This window comes from Carassius auratus, chromosome 16, assembly GCF_003368295.1.
Source record: "Carassius auratus strain Wakin chromosome 16, ASM336829v1, whole genome shotgun sequence".
Taxonomy (NCBI): domain Eukaryota; kingdom Metazoa; phylum Chordata; class Actinopteri; order Cypriniformes; family Cyprinidae; genus Carassius; species Carassius auratus.
The window spans coordinates 775,359-803,309 of NC_039258.1; the positions used below are offsets into that span (position 1 = coordinate 775,359).

Sequence of the window (27,951 nt, forward strand, 5' to 3'; positions counted from 1 at the left end):
AAACCCCTTAAAAGAATAGTTCTCCCAAAAGTGAGGTTGTTTCCTCATCAGATTTGGAGAAATATCGCATTCCATCACTTGCTCACCAATGGATACTACACCGTGAATGGGTGCCGTCAGATTTGTTCCTCCTTATTTTCACAGCTTTTTGGTTATCGTTTCACAAGACGTTATTTGATGATCTGAAGTGGTGTGGATTACTGTGATGTATTTTTTTTCAGCTGTTTGGACTCTCATTCTGACGGCACCCATTCACTACAGAGCATCCATTGGTGAATTTCTCCAAATCTGATGAAGAAACAAACACATCTTCATCTTGGATGGAAGAGTACATTTTCAGTTTTGGGCGAACTGTTCTTTTAAAGGTCTCATAAAAGTAGTCCATGCGTTTTTCCAAGTCTTCTTAAGTCATATGATTGCTTTGTTTGAGAAACAAACCCAGAACTTGGTTGTTAGGGTAATTTTTTCCTATGCATTTTCGAATCTGCAATCATGTATGTAACACTAGAGAACCAACCGTGTTTGCCATTAAACGTCGACCTCACTGTCAACCTTAGTTGTGTGGAAAAACAAAGCTCAGATATTTTGCAGAGCATTTCTTTTCATGTTTCACAGAAGAAAGAAAATAAAGGGTTGCAACGACCCGAGGGTGATTAAAGATGACAAAAAATTGCTTGCTTGCTTGCGAACTATTGCTTGAATGGATTGTGTCGAGAAAAAAAATGCACACCAATTATCTCAACTTTGCTTGTTTTGGTCCACGAGCCGGTAAAAGTGAGTCACACTTTCAGTTGCTAATCAGCAAATCTACAATTTACCTCTATTCAAAACAAGACAAAAGTGCCTATAAAAAGCCAATATAAACTGTGTTTTTAAACAAGCGGTGGTTTCCAGGAGGTTCTGTATGTGTTATGAAACTCCACTGCCATCAATTTCACTTTCTGACATTCCTGTATGAGTCACATTTGTCAAAAGCTCATAAGTTAGCAGACACGGGGCTGAATAACTCATACTCTCCGCGGACTTTCTCGTGAACTTTCTTGAAACCTCTTACATAAATCCATGCTATGACTTGATCTGTGTTGAAAAGCGGCAGGTGCGCCGGTCCAGAAGTGACGGAGCCAGCGGTCTGATGAGCAAACAGTAATGCTAGCGGAGAGTGAAATGCTGGCGTGGTCTTGCTGTCTCTCAAACCATAATGGTGAACATCTGCATGTAGGAGTCGATATGTTCTGTTTGAGCGGACGGTCAGTTCCATGATAGAAGGCAAGCTGTATACTATCCAAACCAGGAGCCAAATCAGATTCCAGTTATCTGGATTTTTTTCATTGTTGTTGCACTGTTAAAAATTACCAGCATTTCACAATAATTAACAGTATTATTTTACAGTAACTTGTTGTAATTAAGTTTCCCTGTAATATCCCAATGAATACCTGTAAAAAACTAAAGTATCCTTGGATTTTACAGCATTTAACTCTTATTTTACAGTAAAATCTTGCTATCTAAAACCTACTGTTATATCACAACAAGGTCTGTAATATCACAGCAACACAGTGTAAAAAATAAGTATTTCACAGCAGTAAACAGTATTATTACAGTGAAATATTGTATTGAAATGTGCCCTGGGAAGTCACATGACATAACCGATCTGTTTTGAATTGAAAGCGCTGTCGTCGTGTCCCTCTTCTATTCCGGGCTGAATGGAGAAGGTGAGCAGCATGCATGTTTGCAGCACTTACACCCATGTTATTTTAATATAATTATAATATATACTTTCAAATAAACGTTTATCGCATGACACAGTTCACATTTTGTTAGCAAGTGCCCGGAATTGTTGAAAGTTCTCTCACAGCATTTGCTAATAGTAGTAACGTAATGTTAGTTAGAGTTTCGCTATAATGTTTCATGTCACTATTTTATACTAGTTTATAAAACCATTGATGGGACAAACATTGCTATATGTGCACATTTCTGTAATTAGTCAAGGTTATCATCGATTAGCAGGGCTAACCGTTAGCTGTTTAACTTTAATGACTTAGTGATTCAAACGGTCCATGATTTTTTTCCCCAGCGGATATAACTTACAACCGTTCACATTTTGTTAGCAAGTGCCAGGCTTTTTTTTGAAAATTCTCTCACAGCATTTGCTAATAGTAGTAATGTTAGTAATGACGAGAGTTTCGCTATAATTTTGCATGTCAATATCACCGTTAAGACAAATTTGGTATTTGTAAAGTTTATAAAACCAGTAATGGGACAAACTTTACTATTTATGTGTGCACATTTCTGTAATTAGTTAAGGTTATTATAGATTAGCACGGCTTACCGTTAGCTGTTTAACTTTAATAACTTATTGATTCAAACGGTCCATGATTTTTTTTTTTTTTTTTTTTTTTTTTAAGTTAACTGGAGTAAGTTATTCTCACGTTGTGTTAGACAACGGGAGGGTTTTAACACTAGGGTTCCCACTTGTCCTGATATGAATGAATAATAATTGTAAAAGTTGTAAATGCAATTTACATTGAGTTAGCAATCTCAAAGTGCTACAGAAAAAAAAAAAAACACTATATATATATATATATATATATATATATATATATATATATATATATATATATATATATATATATATATATATATATCTATCTCTTTAATTTTTGACATCCGGCTAGAATTAAATTACAATAATAAATGATCATATTCTGCATTCAAACTGAAATTCTTATTGTTGGTTGCCTTTGTGTAATTTCTCCTTTTTCTTTCCCTATCTTTCCTTTTATTAGTTATTTCCTTTAAGTAATCCTTACATTAGCTGTACGCTTCTGTCATAAGTGCCACAATGGTGACATGTTTTCTAATCATCCCACCCACATTTTCAGGAGCCATCCAAAATCATTTGGCGACACTGGCAAGCACGGTGATACTGCTGGAGACGGATGTCACTCTCTTCTGCAACATGTAAAAATGAGAGTGGAGTAAAAAAATAGGAATAAAGCTCTTGCTCAACGCTGCAGAGAAAGAAGACCGTGCACTGGAATGGCAGGAGAGGCCAGACTGGCAAGAGGTCCTGTTGACCAATACGGGTATGTGGCAATATGTATGTGGGAATATACATGTAAAGTCTGTCAATATTTGTTTGAAAGCATTGTATATGACCATGAATAACACTGAAACAGGACAAAACATACTTTTCTCTTGACTAGTTTATTGATACTTTGACATGGGCCCTTTTCACAGCAATCATGTTGCGATGTTAATAGTGTAGTAAACACAGGTGTAATTACCTGTGATTATGGACTTGTTCCATTTAGGATTTATCTGAGCCAGGGCGCTGATATTGTGCATAGTAGCTCTCTGGCATGCATGGTTGTGGTACACTAAATACATTGACCTGAAAGGGATATTCCACCTCCCCTTGAGTAAAACAATTGATTTTTACCTTTCTCCCGTTCATCCAGTCATTCCCTGAGTTTGGCGATACCACTTATAACTCCAGCCTAGCATAGATCATCGGATTGGATTAGACGATTAGCATCTCGCCCTAAAGGTGACTAAGATTTCAAGAATTTTTCCTATTTAAAAGTAGTTTCTTCTCAAGTTACAACATGCAATAAAAGTAAGGGAAAATGAAATGTGATTATTTTCTAGGCTGATCTGACATGGAACTATACTCTCATTCTGGTGTAATAATCAAGGAACGTTGCTAACTTACCATGGGCGCAGTGATATCACGCAGCAAGAGACAACTTTTAAATAGGACAAATTCCGGAAATCTTAGTCACTTTGCGGGCGAGATGATAATGGTCTAATCCGATCCAATGATCTATGCTATAGGCTGGAGCTATACCTGGTATCGCCAGACTAAGGGAACTGCTGGATGAACGGGAGAAAGGTAAAAATTAATTGTTTTACTTGAAGGGGGGGTGGAAAATTAGTTTAATTCCCCAAATTGTAAAATATCCCTTTAATTAGTTTGATAAAATACACCTGTGTTTACAACACATTACACTGTAACATAACTTCTGTGGGATGGGTCTATTTAAACAGTCACAACAGGGAATCAAACTGCTGACCATTACGTCATGAGATGACTTGCTCCAACTTCTGAGTTATAACCATCCCCAATAGTATTGTTACTCTGTGATGCCCACTCCTAGGTGTGTCAGGTGGGGCCCAGTAGATTTGCCAGAGGGGGAGACCGAGGCAACATTGGAGAATATAAAGAGGGATCTGCTGAACATCTACTCAGGCATGCCATCTATTGTCTTTTTGGGTAATTTTGTTTAGAATTTAGTAATTTGTCAAGATCTGAACACTGTGTGTGTTGGGCGGCTACAAGACCAAATTGTTACTTGGGTACTAACAATACATTTGTATGTCTGTGTACACAGGGGAAGGAATGAGTGGGGCAGAGAGAGCAGAACCAATGATGGAAAAGACATGCATCATCCTGCGGAAATACCTTAACAAAGTGCCTGCTGCAGCGATGTCTGAGATCAAACAGTAATGACCATTTCTCTTCTCTCAGAAATGCCTATTCTCACACTTAGACCTCCTGATGGATGTTGATGTCCTTCAGAAGCTACAGGAGGCAATTAGTTGAAGAGGACAGACCATCCTGGATTACTGTGCAACACTGGACAACCCAAAGATCCGTGATGTTCTGGCCTGCTATGATCCAGACTCTGACAAGGCTGCCTGCATCCTGCTGCTCCTTATGTTGTACTTCAGAGAGTTTGATGCTTGAAGTTCATGTAAGATTTTTTATTCAAATATTTAAAATGCAAAATTAGTGATTACATTATCAACATTTACCTTGCATGATTTACTACCTCTGATCAATGAACAATATTTATCCTTTATCCTAAATCCATTCTATTGTGTGTTAACTATGTTACAGCCATGTGCCACTGCTGTGGACGTCAATACTGCAGAACTCCCCGGAACCCCCTGCTTGATCATTCAAGGTAATGTTACTTTGATCTAGTACCGATATTTCTAACTCATTATTTTGTTTTCATTCTAGAAATCTAAATGACCACAATAAATAATAATAATTACATTTGTATAGCCCTTTGTATCTTAAGCAGATCCAAAGTGCTCATAACACATAATGTTGTATCTGTTCATTTCAGGTGACATGATGAAGCCCTCTGGATGGCTTATATCCATCAAGGGACATGTCGTGATGGGCCCATACCCTTTATTTTTACATGGAGTAGCACTTTCTTCAGCAGCTATTACGTATTCAACCTTGAGTATCCTACCGCTGGATCTTCGACACTGGAGTTCATTCAAAGGTATTTTATAAAGATCACATTTAATCTTGTAATTCACATTATAGTACAGGCTTCCAACTCAATGATTGTCTTGAGGGCAAAAATGCTGACAAACGAGGTACATGAGGCTAGCCTGGTGAGACCATCCTGATCTCGCAAACTCATTCAATTTCGCTCTGCAGATCCATCTGGGTTTCTACACATGTTATGCTGACAAAAACCTGCCGGTCCAATCACAGCTATTTATTTAGTTTTGCCACCTCTCATAGTAAAAAATCAACCACTTTGCCTAATGCTAACCTAACCTGAGGCACCTTGGCTAAAAATGGCAAAAAAAAAAAAAATAATTATGGCGAGAGTAAGATCTAACAAGTTTTTAATTCTAAATCTATTAGGGTTCTATGTGGGGAAAAAGCACAGCAAAAAGCACACCTTGATAAATGCTGTCTGCATACATACTGTAAGTCTATTTAAAACTGAAACTATCTTTGCTTATTAACAGGTGCTTCCTGGGCATCAATCCTGAAAGAGGCTCAAAGACCAAGAAGCGGACAACTATGAACCCTCATGTGAGCACCCTTTTGAGGAAACTTATTGACTTTGAGTGGGCACCATAGTTTTTTTTTTTTTTGCAGCGGTAGTTGTCAGGCTCAGTTTTGAGTAGCCTTGTTCTTTTTGTAATTTTTCCAGACAACTTTGCACTACAATGCTGTTGCGTGTGACTCTTGAAGTACTTGGCATCTGCTGTACAATTGAAAAATATTTTTTTCTTAATAAATATGCCATTGGGCTAACGTTGACTTTACCTCAGAGTTTTTTGTTGGGGTGAGGGGGTTAATTGTACAATGATTGTAAATTCACAGTAAATGGAAGCTTCATCTGCATTACTTTTACAGTAAGTTATTGGACAATTTTAGCATGACTTCCACAGTATACATTGTAAATTTACAGTAAAGTATTGTCAAATTGCACATTATTTTCACACTACACACTGTAAAAGTACAGGGCCTTATTGTAATGATGTACAGCAAAATATTGTAATTCCATAGTAATGTACTGTAATATCACAGTAATTGCTGTGTCACTGAAGCTGTGAAGTTACAGTATACAGTTGTGCTTTTACAACAATGCATTGTAATATCACAGATATAAAATTACAGTAAATTGCTGTGACTATATTTCACAGTATATTGCTGTAATCCTTACTGTGAAAGTCATGCAAAATTTATCCAATTATTTATTGTAAATTTACAACGAAAAATTTTGCAGTGTGTGTCATTTAAACCATTGCTGAATTAAAAAAACAAATTATGTGTGTGGAACATGCAGATTTCTTTCTATTATGAAAACATATACTTAGCACTTAACATGCACTGTCAAGCACAATATCATGGTCTATATGATGCATGCTATATGAGGTCCTCTGTAGCCATGCAATCATTTGTTTGAGAAACAAACTGAATTTTTAATACCCCTCCCCATAGCTATTAAATGCATATGTTATGCGTAGTATTAGTCATAAGTAGCACAGGTATATTTGTAGCAATAGCCAACAATACACTGTATGGGTCAAAATTAATTATTTTTCTTTTATGCCAAAAATCATTAGGATATTAAGTAAAGTGTCAATTTTACGTATTTACGTATATGTAAAAAGCTATTTCAGAGGTACCCTTATGACTGGTTTTGTGGTCCAGGGTCACATTTATTATTACAATTAAATTTTTTTATATTTCAATGCAATTTAATATTTAGATTCACTACTTTTCAAAATGTTGGGGTTAAGATATATATATAAGGCTGCATTTATTTGATTAATATTAATAAAAAAATGTATAAAATTATTACAATTTACAATTACTGTTTTCTTTTTTAATATATTTTAAAATGTAATTTATTTCTGTGATCCAAGCTGAATATTCAGCATCATTGCTCTAGTCTTCAGTGGCACATGTTCTTCCATAAATCATTCTAATATGATAATTTGCTGCTTACATTTCGTATTAAGTTGAACACAGTTGGGCTGCTTCATATTGTTTTTATTGATTTTTTTTTTTTTTTGTGGAAAAAATGATAAAAAAAAAAAAATTCAGGATTCTTTGTTGAATAGAAACTCCAAAAGAAATGTTATGCTGCATATTTTTTGTAAAAGTGGTAGAAGATATACTGTATTTTATTTACTGCCTATTTTACTTAATGTATTTACGGTAACACTTTAGAATAGGTAACACTTGTTAACTATTAACTACGAGATTTCTCTCAATAAATTCTTAATTTGCTGCTTATTAATAGTTAGTAAGGTAGTTGTTAGGTTTAGGTATTGGTTTAGATTAGGGATGTAGAATAAGGTCAAGTAGAATAAGGCATTACTATGTTCTTAATTAGCACTAATACATGGCTAATATTCTAGTAATATGCATGCTAATAAGCTAATAAGTAATAAGCAACTAATAGGTGTTACCTATTCTAAAGTGTCACCTATTCACTGTCTATTTAACTTTATTTAATACCAAAAATGATCAGTGCATGTGGTTCCTTTTGACAATGATCTTATCATGAAACATTATCCAATATTTGTGTGTTTGGATGTATCCTTGTATTTCTGTGTATTCTGAAGCTTATTTCATTGTTAGATTAGAAACTCTTTCTAGCTTCACATGTAGAGACCCATGTTAATGCATATGTTGGACATTAAAAATGGTGAACAAATGAGGTTAAAATTTGCTGTCTTAAAAGCAAGCTAACTATGTTAGTAGTAGACATCTAACAAGTCCTTAATTTGTGTCCACATACAGTGGGTGGTTTGTGAAGACACAAGTGTGAGTAAATGATGACAGGATGTTCATTTCTTGGTGAACTATTCCTTTAACAACGCTGACAGACTATCTGAAATGTGGTCGTGGAAAAATGCACACAAAATGATCCATAAATGAATGCTAACGCTATTTCGAAAGCGTTCATGATGCATTTGAATCACGAGATGTTTTGAGAAGGCCGTGTGTGTTTGGGATGTCGTTCACAACAAGGTGGATTTATTTCCAGAAATCCATTTTTCATAGTGTCCCGGCACACAGTAGAACACTTTACTCAGCAGTCGAAGCCTCGCACTTCTCTTCAAGTGCCTGGGGGGAGATCTAAAGAAGACTAATGGAACATGACGATCCTCGGAGGACGAGCGAGGAGATTCAAGCGCTCCGGTCGCCTGTGCGCCGCTTTGATTCCTGATCATGACAAATGCAGTAATTAGCATTCTAGTCCAAGAGGAGTGAGTTCTCTTTATTCCTGCAGGTTTGTAGCAGAGCCTGCTAAGTACGTCTGGCCTGTCTTCATCCCTGATGCCGTGCCGAGACAGACCGAAGCCGGCATGAAGGGCTTGCATCCTGTGTTTCCAGCTGGGCTCTCTTGGATTTTAGGAATTGTTTTAAACATTAGCAGACTCGAGATGATGTTATCCGTCATTGGTGCACCTGATATGACCAAAGACAATTACAGGTTGTAATAAGCGAACTGAAGTTGCTTTTAAGCAGGATGGATAGAGTAATCTGTGACATTGACTCGAGAAGGCTCATTTGATCTGAGCTTGGAAGAAGGTCATTCTTATTACTTTGTGGTCAAGTATCACTGTGTTACTCATACTTTGGGATTTGAACAAAGTCTCTAGGCCTGAGTATTGTTTTTAAGCATCTGGCTTGTTCTTGTTGTTATGAACATGAATGATGCTGTATCTCTAACTGTGTTTTGTTGTTGAGGGGAGGTGTGCTTTTGTTTTGCTAACCAATCAGACAATTTTTACTTGAAAAAACAAGTATATGTATGTATATATATATATATATATATATATATATATATATATATATATATATATATATATATATATATTCTTTTGACTAATAATTGTGCATTTAGAAATACATACTCAGAGCAAAAAATACCTTTGCAATTTGATTCTGATTTTGAAATGTGGTCTCTTTCTGATTTGGTCGTTTAAAATACTGTTCATAATTAAATTACAAAGCATACTGATGAACTTAAACTGGAATGACAGTCAACACCTCAGAGTCGATGAGGGATCTGGATGTGTGCAGCTGAAAATATATCATTAATTGTATTTTGGATCAGAAGTTAAAGTGCAAAGCGCTTATTATAACACGAGGCTTCAGCTCAGACTACAGGAATCCAGATATAAAAAAAAGAAATCCCCAAGTGCCATTTAAAACGCAAGGCACAAAAAACTTAACAATCAATGAAAAAAAAAAATGCATTCACGAAGTGAAATGACTATTCAAAAAATAATATAAACTGCCAACCATTTTCTGTATAAAATAAAGACTCTGGATCAAATAGCAATGTTGGTGCCATTGAGTCGTTAGCAGCTAATTCTATTAAAGTTAATTTCCACATACCTGTATCTTTAATATTTTCCAGTCTGAATGCATAATGCATGTTCACTGTGTATACAGTGCACCCTTAAGAGTTATTCAGAACAGATCATGAGTTCGAACACAATAAAAGCTGTCCTAAAGTTAAGAGTAACTGCACATTATGAGGTTTAACTGCCGCCTGTGGCTCCAGCACTAAAGCCCTGACAGAAATTATACCTTGTTCTGTTTAGCTATCGTTAACCTCCAGAGTTCTCACTGGCAGATTTCAGTGTCATTAAACCACAGCGTTTCTTTGAAAAGGACGGAAGGCCATCAAAAATGCATTTGCTAAATAACCCAAATGCAGAGCACTCAAAGAGCAGTGCACTTAAAGGTATAGTTCATCCCATATTCCATTTCCTCACCCTTGTGTCATTTCAAACCCATAAGACTTTCTTTTGGGAACAATTTGTTGTCTGACTATAGAGGGTAGACAGGGCCAAAACTCAATATGCACTGTTCTTCCACATTAACACATTTTGAACACATTTATTTTGTATTAGCAGACATGCACGTTCTGTCCATGTTGAGGCATCTGTTTTCACAGTATTTCTTTAGTACATGTCAAGACGTACAGTTTTACTGCATAAAGATGACAAATTTGAATGTGTCTCTCAATACACACACTCTGGCCGTGCTTTAATGTGTAAAACTTTTTAAAGCAGATTTACCTCTATACTGTATTAATCCTTTCTTTAATTGATTGTGGCATTGCTTTACTGATATCTACTGTGCTAGAGTAAATTAATTCCAGTCGTGACTACTCTCTGAGAGTTTAGCATGGTAATATGCATGGCAATGTTAATGTGTTTGGTGTTGCTGGAATGGATCTGCTAAGCTGCTGCTGTGGCAGAGCAAGAACCGAGACTTTCTATTGCCAAAACATCCACATAAATGCTGCTGTGGGTGTGAGCATGTAGGACGTACTACTCTTTCACATATAACATGTATGAAATAACCCCCATGTAAAACAAACATGAAATTACCCCGTAGCAGATCCACACAGGTGGAGCTGGGGAAGGTGGAGGGTTTCTGAAGTGTGCTGCCACTGCTACAGCAAGCACTAGCCAAGTATTGAATGTTGATCAGCTGATGCAAAAAGAAACCAATCAGCTGTGCCAATGTGAATGATGGTCTAATTGTATCAGCTTGAGTTAGAACCTATCGGCCTGCACCATCTAGAGTTTCATGACAGAATTTGTATTAATGTTACAATGCAAATTAAGACTTTTCTGCTTGGGAAAGAGCATTGAATTAAACAACTACAAAGGACGTGATAAATCATGACATAAGACTGACATCACACCAAAATAAACCGATGCATGAACAAATATGTCTGAACTTTGCATACAGTATATGCAAACAAGCGTACCATTACAACATCCTTCATTAATAAACATGATTTCTAATATTTGTATACATATGCACCAACGGACCATAACTCTATGCAAATAAAGTTTCAAATACAGTGATTTTATTGGCTGCTGTGCATGTTGCATTAACATAAACACACAGTGTGTGCTAACAGTCAAATTTCATGCACTCCACAAAGACTTTTGACCCTTGCCTGCCATACAGTTGAGCTTCTGCTGATCAATGTAAATATGCGAATAAAAGTCTATATTAAATCTGTTCAATATATAAAGCAATCAAGTCTCTTCAAAGAGTTTGGACTAAACTTTTTTACGATCTCTTCAGGAAGGTTTTGAATCATCAATGTGGGAGTTGTGTAGACTGTCAACGGAGGGCCAGAAATCTATCAGATTTCATTAAAAAAATATCTTAATTTGTGTTTCAATGAAGAAAACAAACTTAATTTGTGTTTCTATCATTTCTGGGTGAGCTGTACCTTTAAGGCATTTAGTGAGGAAAAAAAAGTCCTCAACTTCTTAATGTTTTCCATAAAAACTTTATAATGTTTGCCTTAAGGCTGGATTAAGGAATATGGAGGGTGGGAAAAAAGCATAAAATCGATCGTTAGGAGCGCATCTCAAGGGTCTAGGAAAGAAAAGCCTAAATCGCTTCAGATGTTTCCAGTTCATTTCCATAAAGAGATAAAGAGTGTTTTTACAGGCGTGATGTGAGTTATTCACACTGTCTGACTGTTGCTAAGGCTTTATGCATCACAGTAACAGCGGTTTTGGTTCTGAGGATGGCTGTTTCCAAACGGATCAGGACCTATTTCGGGAAATGTGAAAATGACAAATGCGTGCATGTTTAGATTGTAATTTATTGCATAGGATAACATGACATATGACATCTTATGAAAAGGCTATTTCAGTCCTGTGAACTGTCCTTGACATCTCCAACACATTTTACTTATTCATATATATATCTGATTGAAACAGGATTTTAATGAGAAAACAGAGATTTTATTCATCAGGAATTGACTGGATTGGTGTTGGGTTCTAGAATGGAGTCAAGTAGCTGGTAAGGAGATATTTTTAAAAGATGGCTCCTTTTTTTTTTTTTTTTTTTTTTTGCATAACACGGAATTGTTCAACAAGCACATAAATGTTTTTGTAAGTTTATTATGGGGTAGATACTTAGGGTGACCAGGTGTCCCAGTTTATCTAACATTCTCAGTTTTACAAGGTCTGTTTTGACTAATTAATTCCAGAATGAAATAATGCATGGAATCAGAACAGAATGAAACAATGCATGGATAGTGTGTAGCATTGCAATGTTGAGAAGTTGCATTCACATATTTGCAATAGTCTGATTTAGCCTAAATGTAAATTCAGATATAAATCTGGAGAAAATAATAATTATATATATATATTATTTGCAGTCCGTTCTGTCCAAAATTAGAATAAACTCAATAGAAAAAAAATCTATATATTTAGTTAATATTCTCAATTAACTTTTGTTTTCATATTTTCAGTTTTTAGTTTAATTTGTAAATAATTTTTTCATATACTTTTGTGATTTTTTCTTATCAGTATTTTCAAAAATGTTTTCGGTTTATTTATTTATTTATTATTTCCTCTTAATATCAGTGCTTTTCTAATTTGTTCAGTTATAAGTTTGCATTTAATAGTTATATTTTATTTTATTTCAGAATTATTTCAATTACCAATTTGTATAATAGTTTTAGTTAACAATATCAATTGTGCCAGGAAGAAAGTAAAATGACATCAACTAAAATGAAAAACTCTTTTGTACCCCTGTCACATTTTCACCCCCCATGAAGATTTCACAGGAACACCCTCCACCCTCCTGTCTGTCCCGTTTTGAGTCTTCAAAAATCTGCTCACCTTACAGATATCTGACACCCTCTCTGCGACGAGGCCTGTTTGACACAGTCCTCTGGTTCTTTTCATTCAGAGGGGATGGAGCGGGGAGTGGAGTGACAGTAATATATGCGGCGGTCAGAGTTATCATCTTAATAGGACTGTCAGCGTGATGTCATCTCAGGGCTGCGGGTGACAAGCGCGACAGGAGATGCATATCTTGGCAGAAAACAACTCAGATGTCCACAATGTCACCTTGTTGTTTCAATGTCTGAACGTTCACAGAAGCAATAATTGAACTTCCGAAGCTTCTGCCTCTAATATTGCTGATTCTCAAGACACTGGACAAAACAAGTCACACTTGTTATTAATTTCGAAAATAGCAGCATTTCAAGAAATTAACTAGAGATGATCAATAGAATTTTGTAAACATAAATGTTTAAACAATTTTAGATAACTGTGGTTATATTTTGTGTTTTATTTGAGTAGGCTAATATGTAGCCTAATGTATTTTATGTAGAAACATGTTTGGGGTTTTTAGATTATATTTCTCATTTTCAGTAGGTCCTACTGTAGCACCAGCTAAAAATGGCTCCTCAATTTTGATTATTTTCTAAATCTATCTTCAATAGATGGAGCTGATCTGTAGTTTAAGTTAATTTATTCATTGAAGTCAAAACTAGATTTGTCGAATATTTATTAAATAGTTGTCATAACAATACAAAGGTGCACATTTTGTGAGAAGATGCAAAAAGCATGAAGATGAAATCCTGTAAACAATGAACAGATTAATCCAAATTAATTCCTATGCTACTTGAACTTTTTCTCTTCTGTAGTCTGTTATCTCTGAGTGCTTTCTGAATCAGTGATTGGCTACTTGTAAGAACGAGTCGGATCGACCCAGATGAATTGGGTCATGCCCAATTTGCATGCATATTGATTTTGATTCACACAAACCACAATGGCCTCTGGGTAATTTGCATCACCTGCTGCACACCAAATGACCCTGATTCAGTCTGACTGGAGCTGCAGTGGAGCTCATGTGGAAAAGCCCAAAGAGACTCACACAGAAAACTTTTTAAATCACTGTTACCGAGTAAACTCAACTGTGAGTTTTCTGAAGACAAACCACTAGCACATAGACCAGAGCTGGGAAAGCGTCATGCTGCCATCTGCTGGATAGGAGGAGCACATGCAGGTAAGGGAAAGCGTATAAATGGTTTCAAAATTGAGTTTTAAATGCATGCATGGAAAGCGCGTCACAAAGGGTTCAACAAACCAATAAATCTGCATATACACAACTATTACTATAACGATGTTGTAGCCTCTTATAGGGCGAAAACCTTCCTTCATACCATCGTTTCTCAATCTAAACACAGCCTGCACATCAAACACTGACTTTTTTTTTTGCTCTGGGTGCAGTATTGCACTTTGGCTTTGGTGTTTTTAGCCAAAGATCTAGACCTGGATAAGACACTGAAAGTGTGTCATTTCTGTGCCACTTGCAGGATTTACAGAAAAATAGGCCTATCATATGAATTGTGAAGGAAAGCTGATGGTGCATGTTATAGCACTGTATTCAGTGGATTTCAGGGCAGTGCTTAACTAAAAGTACTTTGAGCGTACTTGATTTAAAAAGTGGTTGTTCTATTGCATCGGCCCTTTTGAATCCTATGTATTAAAGAGTATAGCTATGATATAGTTGAGTGGTCATTTAGCAAATGCTATTACCTAAAGTGCCACACAGTAAAACTAATATAATGAGTGTAGCCAAGAGACCTTCATAAAAATGGAGACTGAGTTCAGGATGAAATGCAGGGTCCAGGATTTGTTTGAGAAGATGTTCGGACCTCATTTGCTTTGCTGGTTTTAAGTTCAGTTGAACTTTGTTGACCTTAAAGGCTGAGAAAGTCATCTGCTGCTTACTGCCAGAGTCTCCACCAAACTGCTCACCTTGGTCTCAGTTGGTTTACAGGTGATGCTGGATGAAGATGCAGTTGGAACCGTTTTTTTTTTTTTTCTGGATTATTTAGTGATTGAGTATGGAGGGAGGAACATTGAATTTGGAAGACATGCTCTGGATTGGAAAAGCGAGTTGACTGAAACTTCTCAGTCGCAGTGGAAGAGGAGGAATCTTTAACAGGATAAGCCAAAAATTTTGGAAACACTACTAAATTTGATGACCAGTCTTGATACTGCAAGAACTGTAACTCATCTGAGGGAATTGCTGGTGTCCAGGATATTTATATTCCAAATGCATGTATCAGACAAATGTTACTGAGCTGGAATCAAAACCACCTGAATTAAACGTTCAAAGCATGTATGTATACCCTTTATTGGAAATATACTAGTACCTGGACATTAAAAATTTATCAGTCCCTCGGTGTTAATGCATTATGCTGCTGAATCTGAACATCTGCTGACCACAGCTACCTGTGGTACTTCAGGAGTTTTATAATGTCCACTGTATACAACTGACAGCCACAATTTTATAATTAGAAATTAAAAAAAAAAATGTAACTCAAAATTGTGCAATATAATAGGTTCTTCGAAATAAAAGCATCAAGCATTTTGAGAGAAGGTACAAGACATTGACTAAATATCAAGTTCATTTGAAACACTACTAACATTTCAAAAGACCATCATTTAAACATGATTCTCCGTTAAAATAAACTTCAAACTGATAGTAGGATTTATGAGAGGCTGTACAGTGTGCAAATTACTGTCCGTCATGGCACGCACACCTAAATGATGCAGACATGCAGGGTTTGTTTCTGCCCACAAAACACTGGAAGATCTCCAAGTCATGTTTTGAAGCAAAAGCTCTCACCGAGTCTATGTCTGACCGCAGGTATCATTAAAATCTGCCCACAAACACACGCCTTTAGTCTTCAGAGTACATGTGAAAACACAAAACTGCACTGCATCACTGACCTAATCAGGCGCTTACAGTTTGCTCATGACTTCCAGTAAGATTACAATAAAAAAAAATGCAGGGAAAGATTCATGTCTGAGAAATAATTTCTTTCTTGTTTAGTTTTTAATTGATGATTACCAGGCCCACATAGATATTGTGCAGGATTCAGATGGTCACGCTTTGACACATGGAAGCATGTCTCCAACATGGGATAAGAATAAAGGTTTTTTGGACTTTCAATGCACAGATTATATTTTGTAATTCAGATTTATTTAATAAAGAATAAAATTCTGAGGGGGAAAAAGTCAGAATTGTGCACTGTACCAAAATGTGTGTATAAATTTCCAAGACTATATCTTTCAGTTCTGAGTTTATATTTCTCAGCTGTGAGAAAAGTCAGAATTTTGTGGTGGAAATGGGCTTACATACCAACCCCTGCATGCTTTTCTATAATTAAATACTTTTGCAAAATAAATGATTTTATATGCACAGCTACCAATAAACATGAAATCCACTGAGCCCGTTTTAGCATTTGAATCCTCAGAATTCAGTAGATTTTGCCCCAGAAAATACACAAGTCCATCTGGGCCTGGCAATAAATGTATAAGCATAAAACAGAGTTGAGATCATTCATCAAGCAGGCTGAACAAATTCTACCGTCTGCCTTCCTTGATTTGTTCTTATACCCAAAAAACATGTGTATATATATCGATTCAACAAGACATTTGTAAGATCCCTTCTGCCAAAGAGCTGGACGACTTTGAGTCACGCTCATGAAAGCCCAATATTCTCAATATCATGGCCATACTGCAATATGTGGTGTATTGAGGACACCGAAGATGCACTAAGGAATGCCTTACTAGAATATGAAGCTACTGCATCCAAACTACAACCCAAAACCAACTTAGACCGGCTGCTGACGGAGAAGGTGGGGATCTGGTGTTTTTGTTAAATAGCTCAGATTCATTTTTGAATCCTAAGCAGGCCTACACGAAATCTGCATGCAGATTTCCACAGAACTGTAATGCATTCATGAAGTTTATTAGTTTGCTAATTTGATTATGTTTACAGTTACCACAAAGGATAGCTTCGTTTAACACATTGCTTTAGTCCATTTTTGCAGAAAACATCTGCAGATTGCGCCTGGGCCTGGTTATAAGGTAATCAGTTCCACATACAAACACACTCAATTCACTCTCTCGTGCACTTTCATCCAGGTTTGTTCTCCTGCAGAATTAAGTTAAAATATGTATTTAGCATTTGTAGTGATACATGCATCCAGTAGACTGATTTACATATTTTTTTTTCTTAAAAATAAAAAGTAAAAAAAAGTATTAGAAACACAGCTATACAGAGTCTTTAGCTAATCCAGGGAGCGAGGGTTTGGAAGGAGGAGCCCCGTGTCCAGATGTGATGCGGTTGGTTAGGAGGTGAGGACCATCGGCGTTTAGTTGCTACAGCAGGAACCTTTCGCAGGCTGTGCTGTTTCTGTTAGATCCACACCTCTGCTGCGTCCTGTGCTGGCACCTGCAGGCTGGGGCTCGCTCTTGGGTAGTTTCTTTGCTAAGAGGCAAAAACACATTTTTTGTAAATATAAGCAATGATGTTTCATTATGTTTGCAAGCTAAAGGTTATAATTTTCAAAATTAAAATTTGACTTGTTTATTCAAGCCATCCATTTGTATTATTATTGTAACCGATTCAGTAGAAAGATAGCGTCACTGCTTATCAGTCAATGGGTGCCGTCAGATTGAAGGTCCAAAAACATCATAATCCACACCACTCCAGTCCATCAGTTAACATCCTGTGAAGTGAAAAACTTTATATTGTTGTTTTTATCAGCTGTTTGGACTCTCATTCTGACGGCACCCATTGACTGCAGAGGATCCGTTGGTGAGCAAGTGATGGAATTTTTTATAAGGAACATTTCATTCACCATGTTAATTAAAAGTGCTTAACATAAGGACTTAAAATGATAATAAAAAATAACCACAACAATAAAAAGTTAGATTTTTTTTTAAATGATTTAAAATGAATTAAAACAGTTACGAACAGAAAATGATTCTAAATTTAAAAAAAATAATAATGGGACAGTGCTCTTTCAGTAAATACACAGCTAAACAGTTTAGTTTTCTGAGTTCAGATTTAAATATGGCAAATGTTTTAGCACATGTGATCTTCCTTTAAATGAAGAAACAAACTGAGAAAATTTCCAGCATATTAGAATTTATGGTGAACTGTTCATTAAATATAAAAATGGCATTAACAACCCAATGTACTTCTAAACTTCGACCCATTTTCTTGAGTGTAACCAGATATTCCAGGTAACACCAAGACTGGAGTAATGAGGCTGAAAATACAGCTGCGCATCACAGGAATAAATTACAAATTATTTTAAAATATTACTGGTTTTACATGGAAGAATATGGGTAGCAAAATCCATTTTGAAATGTAATATGCAAAATGACTATGCAATATGTAAAACTTCTGTATCTAAATGTACATTTTCCCATACGTATGTGCAACATTTAATGCAAAATGAAGATTTTATTATATTAACATTTATTATCATATATATATATATATATATATATATGATAATAAATATATATATAACACACACAATTAAATTACATTTGCCATTTTCTATACTAGTTTTAATATGTAAATTAATTTTTTTTTAAATCTTTAAGTTGCAAAATTAAAATGAAATTGTATTAACCAAATTGATTAGATATGAAGCAAAAACTAGTAAAATTATAATTTAATGCTTTTAAAATTATAATTATAAAATTTATATTTTAATTTTGCAACTTATAAAGCATTAAAATATGTTATTAGTTTATATATTAAATCTAGTGTAGTACTGGCAAATGTAAATTTTATATAATTGAATTTTCATTTTAATTTTGCACTAAATGTTTCTTACATGTATGGGTAATTGTAAGTAAATACATTGCCACTTTACATTGCATTGTCATTTTGCATATTACATTTCAATATTATAACTTTTGCTATCCATGTGCTTCCATAATTTTGCTGTATTTTCATTGAGCAGACATAAAAATGTGTTCTTTCATAAACACTAAAAATCATACCGATTCTAAACTCCTGAATGAATCAAACTGGTTGATAAACTTACCAATGGCCATAAAAATCTCATTCACGTTCATTGAAGTCTTTGCTGATGTTTCCATAAAGAGCAAACTGTTGTCATCTGCATATGACTGTGCATCCTGTAAAGCCAAAAAAGAAGTCACTCTAAACAGACTGTTCTAATCAACTGGAAGTCTGCGCGGCATGTTTGTTTATAAACCGTTGCACATCTCATTTGTAAAGCCAACAGGAAGTGTCTGCTCCTCTGTGGCTGCTTAAACACAGCAAACCTGAAAGTCCAGCGCTCTCTTGTTGGCAAGGTCTGCCTTGTTTCCAGCCAAAGCTATTACAATATTTGGACTGGCTTGTCTCTGAAGTTCTTTCACCCAGTTTTTCGCACGTGCAAATGATTCCTGAAAGAAGAAAAAAACATGCATATCTGTAAAGCATTTCCTGGATTCAGAGCTTTCTTGTTTGTTTTAAAAGGGAACATATCATGCCTTTTGTCATAGTTATTTTTCCTCACAGATCCCAAACTTTTTCAAAACCATTTTTCAACCTCACGCTGAATTAATTGGGATCTTTTTTGTATTCATATAAAAAACCTCTTTTGCATGTGAAATGAGTAACGCCACTTCACAACATTCACACTCAGGTTGCAAGTTTTCTGAAAGGATTTTAAACTTTAGCTTAGTTTCAACAAATGCTCTATTTGGACTTAAACTAAACTGAATTGACATTGAACTGTCTTGAGCTAAACAACAACACTGTTGTCTTCTGTAAAGCGGTTTCTGTAGATCTGAACAAACACAGAACTTACTAAAACTGAATGTTGAGAGCAAAATGTGCATTTTTCTCATTTGAAGACACCTTTATGTTAATTTCCCATTTATTACTGTATTATGCATCTGTGTTGTGTATATAATCCCTTATAAATAAATGTGACTTAACTGTCAATTAAGCTGCAGAGTAAACACTCACTTCATTAGTGATGTCATACACCACTATGGCCGCCTGCGCTCCTCTGTAATACATCGGGGCCAGACTGTGGTAACGCTCCTGGCCAGCTGTATCCCAGATCTCAAACTTCACTGTTGTGTCATCCAAACATACTGTCTGAGTCAAGAAGGCAGCTAGTGGAGAGAGGACAGAGACGGGTCAGATCTTGCCATCAGTATCTGGTAATTGCTTGTAATTAGGGCTGGGCAGTATGACCGCACATACCAATGGTAGAAATGTTTAGCCGTTGTGTGTTGATAACTAAAAACTCTCTGTGCTGTTTACTGCTTTCATTGTGTATATTTACTTATGACAATTACAATGACAAATGTGGCTCTTCAAATCAGAATTTACAGTTAATTATATTTTATAATATTAGTTATTTATCTGGTTCTCATAGTTAACCATTGGCTCATCATGGGCCTCATTTATTAATCTAACATAGAAATGAGAGCAGATCAGTGGACACAAATCAATTTACGACAGAGTTCACATGTGATTCATGAAACATTCGTATGCCACCAATCTCATTACTACTATAATATACAATTTTGGTCATCCTTCCCATCCACAAGTTAAAAGACAGTAAAAATAAGTTATATAGGGACATACCGTTACTGTAATATAATTTTGGTAGTAAGACTAGAACCATTACAATAACACAATTTTGGTTGTACTGCCTATCGATATACAGTATCAAATTAAATAAAGATTTGATAAAGCACGACTTGTGAAAACAAACCACAGCAGGCTTTGATTAGCTAATATTTTGTTTACTGTAACAATCAGAGTGATAATAAAATCTCTCAGCTATTCATATGGAAGAGTATGGCTTTTCTTTTTTCTTATTATTTCTAGCAATATATATATATATATATATATATATATATATATTATATATACACTATACCATTACTGTAATGTCTGATATTTGGTCAAACTGTCCATGCATAAGTGCATTAGCATCACATGAGATATGGGTTATTATAAACAGGCAATATAATGCTCGTCTTACCTCCTATTGTGCTTTCCTGGAACTCATGAAACTGTCCTTTTACAAAGCGTAGGACTAGACTTGACTTCCCCACAGCGGACTCTCCCAGGAGCACTAGTTTGAACTGACAGATTTTGTTGCCAGCGTTCGGCCCGTTAGGTCTCGTTGCTCCGCCTCTTCCTGCCATGACCCTAAGCCCCAATCCCCTGTACTGAAGTCAAGAGGTGCTTCTCAAACGATCGCTCCCAGATCTGCGGGAATAAACATTAATAATCCAGTACCGCTCGTAAGATAACACTATTACGTAATGTAATATATCGGGGTGTCTTGGTAAGCCAAATACAAGCTGAGGATAACAAGAGTTGCACAATTTACGTTAGTGGCCAATTAGTAACAATATGCTGTTTTCTGTATTAAGCATAATCCTGTGAGTTGAGAGAGACCCAGATCTTCAGTTCATGTATTATAATCTATGAGACTGTAACACTGATATAGTAAGAACATCTATTGTGTTGTTTGTCATGCCATCAATTAAATCCATACCAGTGTGGTCACATGACTAAATCATAGACAACAGACATTGTTTAGGAACTGCCACGATGTTAAGCCTTAAATATCCTTTGTGCTTTGACCCAAAAACCCACTGACATCCTTAAAACCAAAGCCATGAAGGGGATGGGATACTAGCTTGTTACATACTGATTACTGTGTTCTATGGAAGGACATTTCTACTACATGAGAAAAACATCAATTAGATTATTATAATTATGAAATGGACGTAATTATGACAAAACATTAAATTGACATGTCAGAATTATGAAAAAAATAGATTTTGAATGATTTGGTCCACAGACTTGCGGTTGGTCTCTTTTTAAAGCAGATTATTGTAGAAGTGATAAAGTTATAAGGATTATATAACAAAAGTTATGGAAGTTTAAGCTTATGAAAAGATAAAATATAATAATTCAAATATTTATATTTTATATAAATCATATTTTAGAAAACATGCTTTACTCTAAAAACTGAAATTCTGAACAAGTTATGTTCCAAATTTGAGGTTGATCTCTCAAAAAAAGAGCTTTCAGTGAGATTGTTTGGGCGTAGTACCAAGCTTTTCCACTAATGACCATCAAACCCCATTAGTAACCATTTAAGGGCTCCTTCATTAACCCATAAGTGGTTTGAGTGACCTGAAACAAGTAGACATCGCAATCAGAAGTATTAAGGGTCAGTATGGCATTATTTGATTTCAATTCAACCTCAAAAAACACGCAAGTTATGCTACGAGAACCCTGGACTTGCGTTATAGTTCACAATGCATCAAAAAAGGATCATCTATTGTTTTTTCTATATATTCAAAAGACTTTTAGACCTTTTTTTCTCTCTCAAAAAATACAATGGATGTTATCTTTTGAACACACTAGATGAGATTTTTCATGACTTCATCTATGCATCATTATTTAAAGGTAAAGGTCAGAATGCACTCGATTGCTCTGAGTACTCTTCTTGCATATTAATAAATTGCACTTGCTCTGTAAAATGTTTCAAAAATCACTCATTAAATATATCAAAACTACAGTCTTTAAGCTTTCCAATGATATATAGTTTGTCAAGATTACTAGACTATTACTTTCTATACTCTTGAGTCTACACACTGAAGTAATGTGGACATACAAGTTTTACACTTTTTGGTGTATACTTTTCAGGTGTTTTTGTAGTATTGTGAAAGTAAAATATAGTAGGACATTCAAAAGAAAACTTCCATAATGTACACACACCATATATACTGCAGAAACTGTAAGAATAGTGTGCCAGTATGCTATTCAAACACAGCCCAAGTCCCTTTGAGTCTGGTTCACCTCCAAATGCCTACATTACATTCTAACTATACATAGTTTACACACAACCCTGTGATATCTTATGTGATATAGAAAATAACAGGTCAATTATTGACGCTAATCAATGAATGCTTGTTTTGTGCTCAACTGTAAATAGCAATTTACATTTCACATCAGAATTTATAGGATATGCTCAAATTAAATAAACATGATTGATAAAACGTTAACGTTACTTATTTGACGTTTAGCATAATCTGCAACAAGTCAAATCTGGCTCTTCAAAAGAAACCGCAGCAGGCTTTGATCGATTCATGCCGTGTTGACTGTCAGAGCGATAACAAAATCACTTAATTATTTAATCGTACATGTTTATTTAATGGCACGATATGAAGCTGGAGTTGCCTGTTAGCTTGTGATGCTAACTGTGCTAATGATATTGTATGTTTCTCTCTAATACACACACGTTAACACACAGTCAACTCAATGACAATCGTGTTCCGACGGTGTTTTGATCGGCACTTTAACGGGTGCCTAAAAGCTTTTCCTAAAAGCTAATGGTGCTAATGCTAAGAGAAAAACAGGCCGCGCGCTATGCTCGCACATACAGCACTGAGCGTGACACCTCATAAATAAACAGTTAAAATGCAAGAAATCGGAAATAACTTGACAACAGTGTTTCAAAAACAAGCCAAAAAACATCCAAATTACCATAACCTTAAAATTTTTTAAAGCCCAGAGACTCATACCTTCCTCTCTGTTCCTCCCAACTTCCCCTTTTACATCAGAACTGATGATGACGGATCGGATGACTGGTCTGACGTCAGACTCATCGCAGACAAACCGGCCAATCAGACCAACGCTCATAACAAATTGTATGGTCATAAAACACAGGATTATAATTTTGTATACAGAGATTTTTTTATTACTATCATCATCATCATTATTATATTGCACATTAAATGTAACATTTGAAATTCACTAAAATCATATTTCAGCCATGTATAGCTATTCATTGTTAGTAGTTAATTAGCCTTTTTAAAACTTCTTTTTTCTCTGGAAAACAAGTCTTAGAAAATTTTAACGAGTCTTTTTCCCCATTAAAAGCGCATTGGCAACTTAGGTCTTTGTTGCAGGTAGATAATAGACACAGGATAATTTTAGAATATAAAACAAACTCTCTTCATTTGGAAATCGACTTTCTGACAGGTGGACGTCTGAGAGGCTGGCGTCATTATCCACTTGACGCCGCATTTCAGCGCGTTGTCTGACGGAAAGGTAAACAAACACCGCTACATGTTTGTAAGGCATTGTAATTAGTGCTGCTGTTGTAAAGCTGATTTTTGTTTGGATGGTTAATTGGTTGTAAGTAAATCTACATTAAATGTGTGAGTGTGTAGGCATCAGTCTCCACCTGGAGACGCAGAGACACGTTTCCAAACACCCGCGCGGTATGACTAATTATTTTTCAGGGGAAGTTTAGATCTTAGATTTCTTAACTTTAATTATGCAACCAGTTTTACGGAATTTTTGTCTTGGAAGAGTTCATTTAATTCAGTAATTCAACTAAAATTGTGAAACTTGTATTAAATTAAATGCACACAGACTAAAGCTGTTTTAGTCTCTGGTTCTTTTAAGTGTGGTGATCTTTTTACTCCCATTTAACAAAAAACCCACCAATTGTGTGTGGTGGCTCTTGATACCTTGACGCCAGCCTCAGTCCATTCCTTGTGAAGTTCACTCATTCTTGAATCGATTTTGCTTGACTGTCCTCATAAGGCTGCGGTTTTCTCGGTTGGTTGTTATCTTTTTCCATACGTTTTCCTTCCACTCAACTTTCTGTTAACATGCTTGGATACAGCACTCTGTGAACAGCCAGATTCTTTGGCAATGGATTTTTGTGGTTTACCCTTCTTTTAAAGGGTGTCAAAGATTGTCTTCTGGACAACGGTCAGATCAGCAGTCATCCCCATGTTTAGCCTAGTGAAACAAACTGAGAGCCCATTTTGAAGGCTCAGGAAACCTTTGCAGGTGTTTTGAGTTGATTAGTTGATTGGCATGTTATCATATTCTAATTTTTTGAGAACGTGAATTGGTGGGTCAAAATCATCACAATTAAGGGGGCATTCACACTGGGGTATCCAAATGATCCTGATATTGCCTGCTCACTAGTCTATGGTGTGAACACTAAATCATCCATTAATGTAAAGACAGTCATCATGTCAAATTGTTTTAGTGACCATATTCCTTCTCACTGCTTCATGTTTAAACGGTTTTAACTTGTGGTTAACCAGTCCTATATTTCACTCAAAATATTAAATGTTTAGAAAAACCAAGTCCATTTTATACTTTAAAAAAATCCCATGAATATTTTTTCTTTGTTTCAAATGTAATGGATGGAAAAAATGTGTTGATTGTTCACTGTATGCATGCATTTTCAGGCTGGATTAGTGATCAATCCCACACCGAAAACATCATTTTCAAGAAGTCAGTTATGCCGACTATCAAAAAAAAACTCCTCTTGGGAGGTCAGAAGTTCAAGGCCCTGGTTTACCAAGCTGGCTCGATGATGAGAAAACCACTTTTGGTGTTACAACGCTCCAGTGTAAGAGTAATAGTGAAACTTCACTAGCATAGTCATGTATAGACTCAATAATCAAAATAAACAACAAATCTCTGAATTCTTTTAAATGCTGTGTCTAACGGCGATGAGGTTATCAATCCACCCAAAACCACACATCAAGTGAAGAAGGGAGCGTATGAGGGCCATAAGCTCGCTCACACCGATCCTATTTTGTAGGTCCGTCAGATCGCAGATCATTTAAAGATCTCAGTCTGTGCTTAAACCTTGCATTTTTGTTGTTGTTGTCTTTTTCTCTTGTGGTTATTTTGGCATCATTTCAGAAAACTCAGATGGACAGCTTTTGGTTGCATTTGTTTTTTTGTGTTGACAGAAAGCACAGCTGCAATCACTATAGGAGAGATGGTAGGTTTGGTGTCCCAACGCCTCATTACAATGATGGGAGAACCATCTCCAGATCTCTGCGGTGGCCCTGTGAATCACTAATGTAAACGTATACACACACACACACACATGCACCTTAACTTACTGTATATTTTTCTTAATAGCTGAAGATCTGAACATACAGTGATTTATTGCATTGATTTAAGGGGATTTCATATTTCTATTTTCAAATTAAATTTAAATGTTTATATTGTTAAATGTAATGTATGTCTGTATGTGTGTGTGTGCGTGTGTGTATTTTATTCTTTACACTGCTATTTAAAATTATTTCACTTTTTTTTTATAATAAAAGTCCTGAAAAAGTTATTACTTTTTTTCTTTCTTTTTATTACAAAGATATTAAGCAGCAAACAACATTTTCAAGACCGATTATAATAACTATTATTAATAATTGAACAAACTGCTATGCAAATCATCATATTGGAATGATTTCTGAAGGACCACGGTAAAGATTAAAGTAATTATGGAGAAAATTTAGCTTTACATCACAGGAATACATTACATTTTATAATATATTAAAATAGAAAATTGTTGTAACCTTTTAAAAAAATATATATTTTGATCAAATAATGCAGCCTTGGTGAGAAGGAGACTTAATCTTTATAAAAAAAATAAAATCTATATTCTATATAATCTACAGTACTGTGCAAAAGTCTTAGGCCACTAGTATTTTCACCAACAAAAAAAATAGTTTTAAGTCAGTTATTTCTATCTGTTGCTGTATTGTGTCAGTAATATCAGTTTACATTTCCAAACATTATTTTTGCCATTAATTGTAATCCAGTGAGGACTTTGTTTGCAGAATGAGTCTGACAACAGCAAGTGCTCCACACAGAGATCAGATCTCATCATCATCATCAGTCTGTATGGAATGGCATGAAGAAACAGAACAAACTGAGACAGACTCAATCCTTAAGCTGTGTTTTAGATTTCAAAAACTCTGGCTTTTTAAGAGCCTATAGGTGTCTCGTAGAAGGAATCTCCTCCGTAATCATGTCCATCAAGCTGTGAGACGATGAGTTTGAGTTTACCGGTTCCCCACACACCATACACACATGAAGTTTCCACCATTTGGGGTTGGGGTGCTAGCTGGGCACCACGTTGGTACAAGTTGGGATTTTGCCTGTGAATGTACAGGGCTCTCTTCCCAGGGCAATATGGCTGCCCACTGCTCCGAGTGTGTGTTCAAGGTGTGTGTGTGTGTGTGTTCACTACTCTATGTGTGTGCATTTGGATGGGTTAAATGAAGAGCACATATTCCGAGTATGGGTCACCATACTTGGCCGCATGTCACTTCACTTCATGTTATGTTGATGCTTAGCCTAAATCATTTTATCGGGAGCATTCATAAAATAATTGTCAGCATTAATGTGTTGATGTGATAATCTGTTAACTTGCCCAGCCCTAATATATACAGTACACACATAGCACAATCTGCAGGGGAGTATTGGGTCATTCACCCCACTCTTAATCTCAGCACAAGCATCAAGAAAATCAGAGATTAATTGCATTGTCAGTTGTAGCTGAATGAATGCATTTTGGAATAACATTATGCCTCCAGAAAGGTAACAATGTTGTAATTTTAACTATTTTGACAGCTATTTTGAATGTCTGTAATCTTCAGTATTCTGTTTTTAATGACAATCCATATTTTTTTTCAAGTTTTTCTAAATAAGCCCCTAATGACAACTAATATAGCAATGTGAATGACAACATTATCAGAAATGAGCAATTAATTAATCTTCATGTCTTCAGGCACAACAGCACAAAATTAGTTTCCAACCGCTGCGACGACTTCAGAGAGAAGGCTTGGCTTCAAACACGCAAAAGTTCATGATCCGTAAGTCATGGTTAAGAGCATTTTTGTTAAATACTAATGATATTTTCACAGTTTTCTGCCACTGTGTAAATCATCTTTTCTGTCTGTGCATTAATTTATAGAATTGCAGAGACATTAAACGTTCCCAGTGATCACACATTTGGAGTCTTGATGAAACCTGACAGCTTTGGTAATTTAAATCGTCTGTCACTTTCTAAGTTTGATATGTCAGAAATAAATTAGCAGCCAGTATCGTAGAGAGTTGATGGTTTATTTTTGGTTGGTGTGAAAACACTGTTGGGAAATTTTAACTTGGACTTTTCTATAATCAAA

The 27,951-nt window shown here is 35.7% G+C and overlaps 2 protein-coding genes and 2 long non-coding RNA genes across 7 annotated transcripts; 3 read left to right on the top strand and 1 right to left on the bottom strand.

Moving 5' to 3' along the window:
• Positions 1–340: 340 nt before the first annotated feature.
• On the top strand, positions 341–6,212 carry LOC113115674 (uncharacterized). 4 transcript variants are annotated; one of them, XM_026283213.1, is made up of 8 exons: positions 341–1,709; positions 2,880–3,083; positions 4,158–4,273; positions 4,392–4,503; positions 4,580–4,754; positions 4,901–4,967; positions 5,136–5,300; positions 5,782–6,212. In XM_026283213.1, exons 2-8 carry the CDS (start codon positions 3,037–3,039, stop codon positions 5,838–5,840), a joined length of 741 nt encoding a protein of 246 aa, XP_026138998.1. In that variant the 5' UTR covers positions 341–1,709; positions 2,880–3,036; the 3' UTR covers positions 5,841–6,212. The 4 variants fall into 4 exon arrangements, with proteins under 4 accessions (XP_026138998.1, XP_026138997.1, XP_026138999.1 ...); XM_026283212.1 differs by lacking the exon at positions 341–1,709 and having other exon boundaries at positions 2,680–3,083; XM_026283214.1 differs by lacking the exon at positions 341–1,709 and having other exon boundaries at positions 2,680–3,083; positions 4,583–4,754.
• Positions 6,213–13,628: 7,416 nt separating this feature from the next.
• LOC113115676 (uncharacterized) lies at positions 13,629–27,951 on the top strand. The gene is made up of 3 exons (XR_003293928.1): positions 13,629–14,131; positions 27,555–27,639; positions 27,741–27,951. It is a non-coding gene; the product is annotated as an uncharacterized LOC113115676 (long non-coding RNA).
• rab5ab (RAB5A, member RAS oncogene family, b) lies at positions 15,253–23,603 on the bottom strand. The gene is made up of 6 exons (XM_026283216.1): positions 23,524–23,603; positions 20,961–21,190; positions 19,928–20,079; positions 19,237–19,359; positions 18,993–19,086; positions 15,253–17,413 (listed from the first exon to the last, which is right to left on the bottom strand). Exons 2-6 carry the CDS (start codon positions 21,124–21,126, stop codon positions 17,298–17,300), a joined length of 651 nt encoding a protein of 216 aa, XP_026139001.1. The 5' UTR covers positions 21,127–21,190; positions 23,524–23,603; the 3' UTR covers positions 15,253–17,297.
• On the top strand, positions 23,981–25,939 carry LOC113115677 (uncharacterized). The gene is made up of 3 exons (XR_003293929.1): positions 23,981–24,052; positions 25,216–25,379; positions 25,729–25,939. It is a non-coding gene; the product is annotated as an uncharacterized LOC113115677 (long non-coding RNA).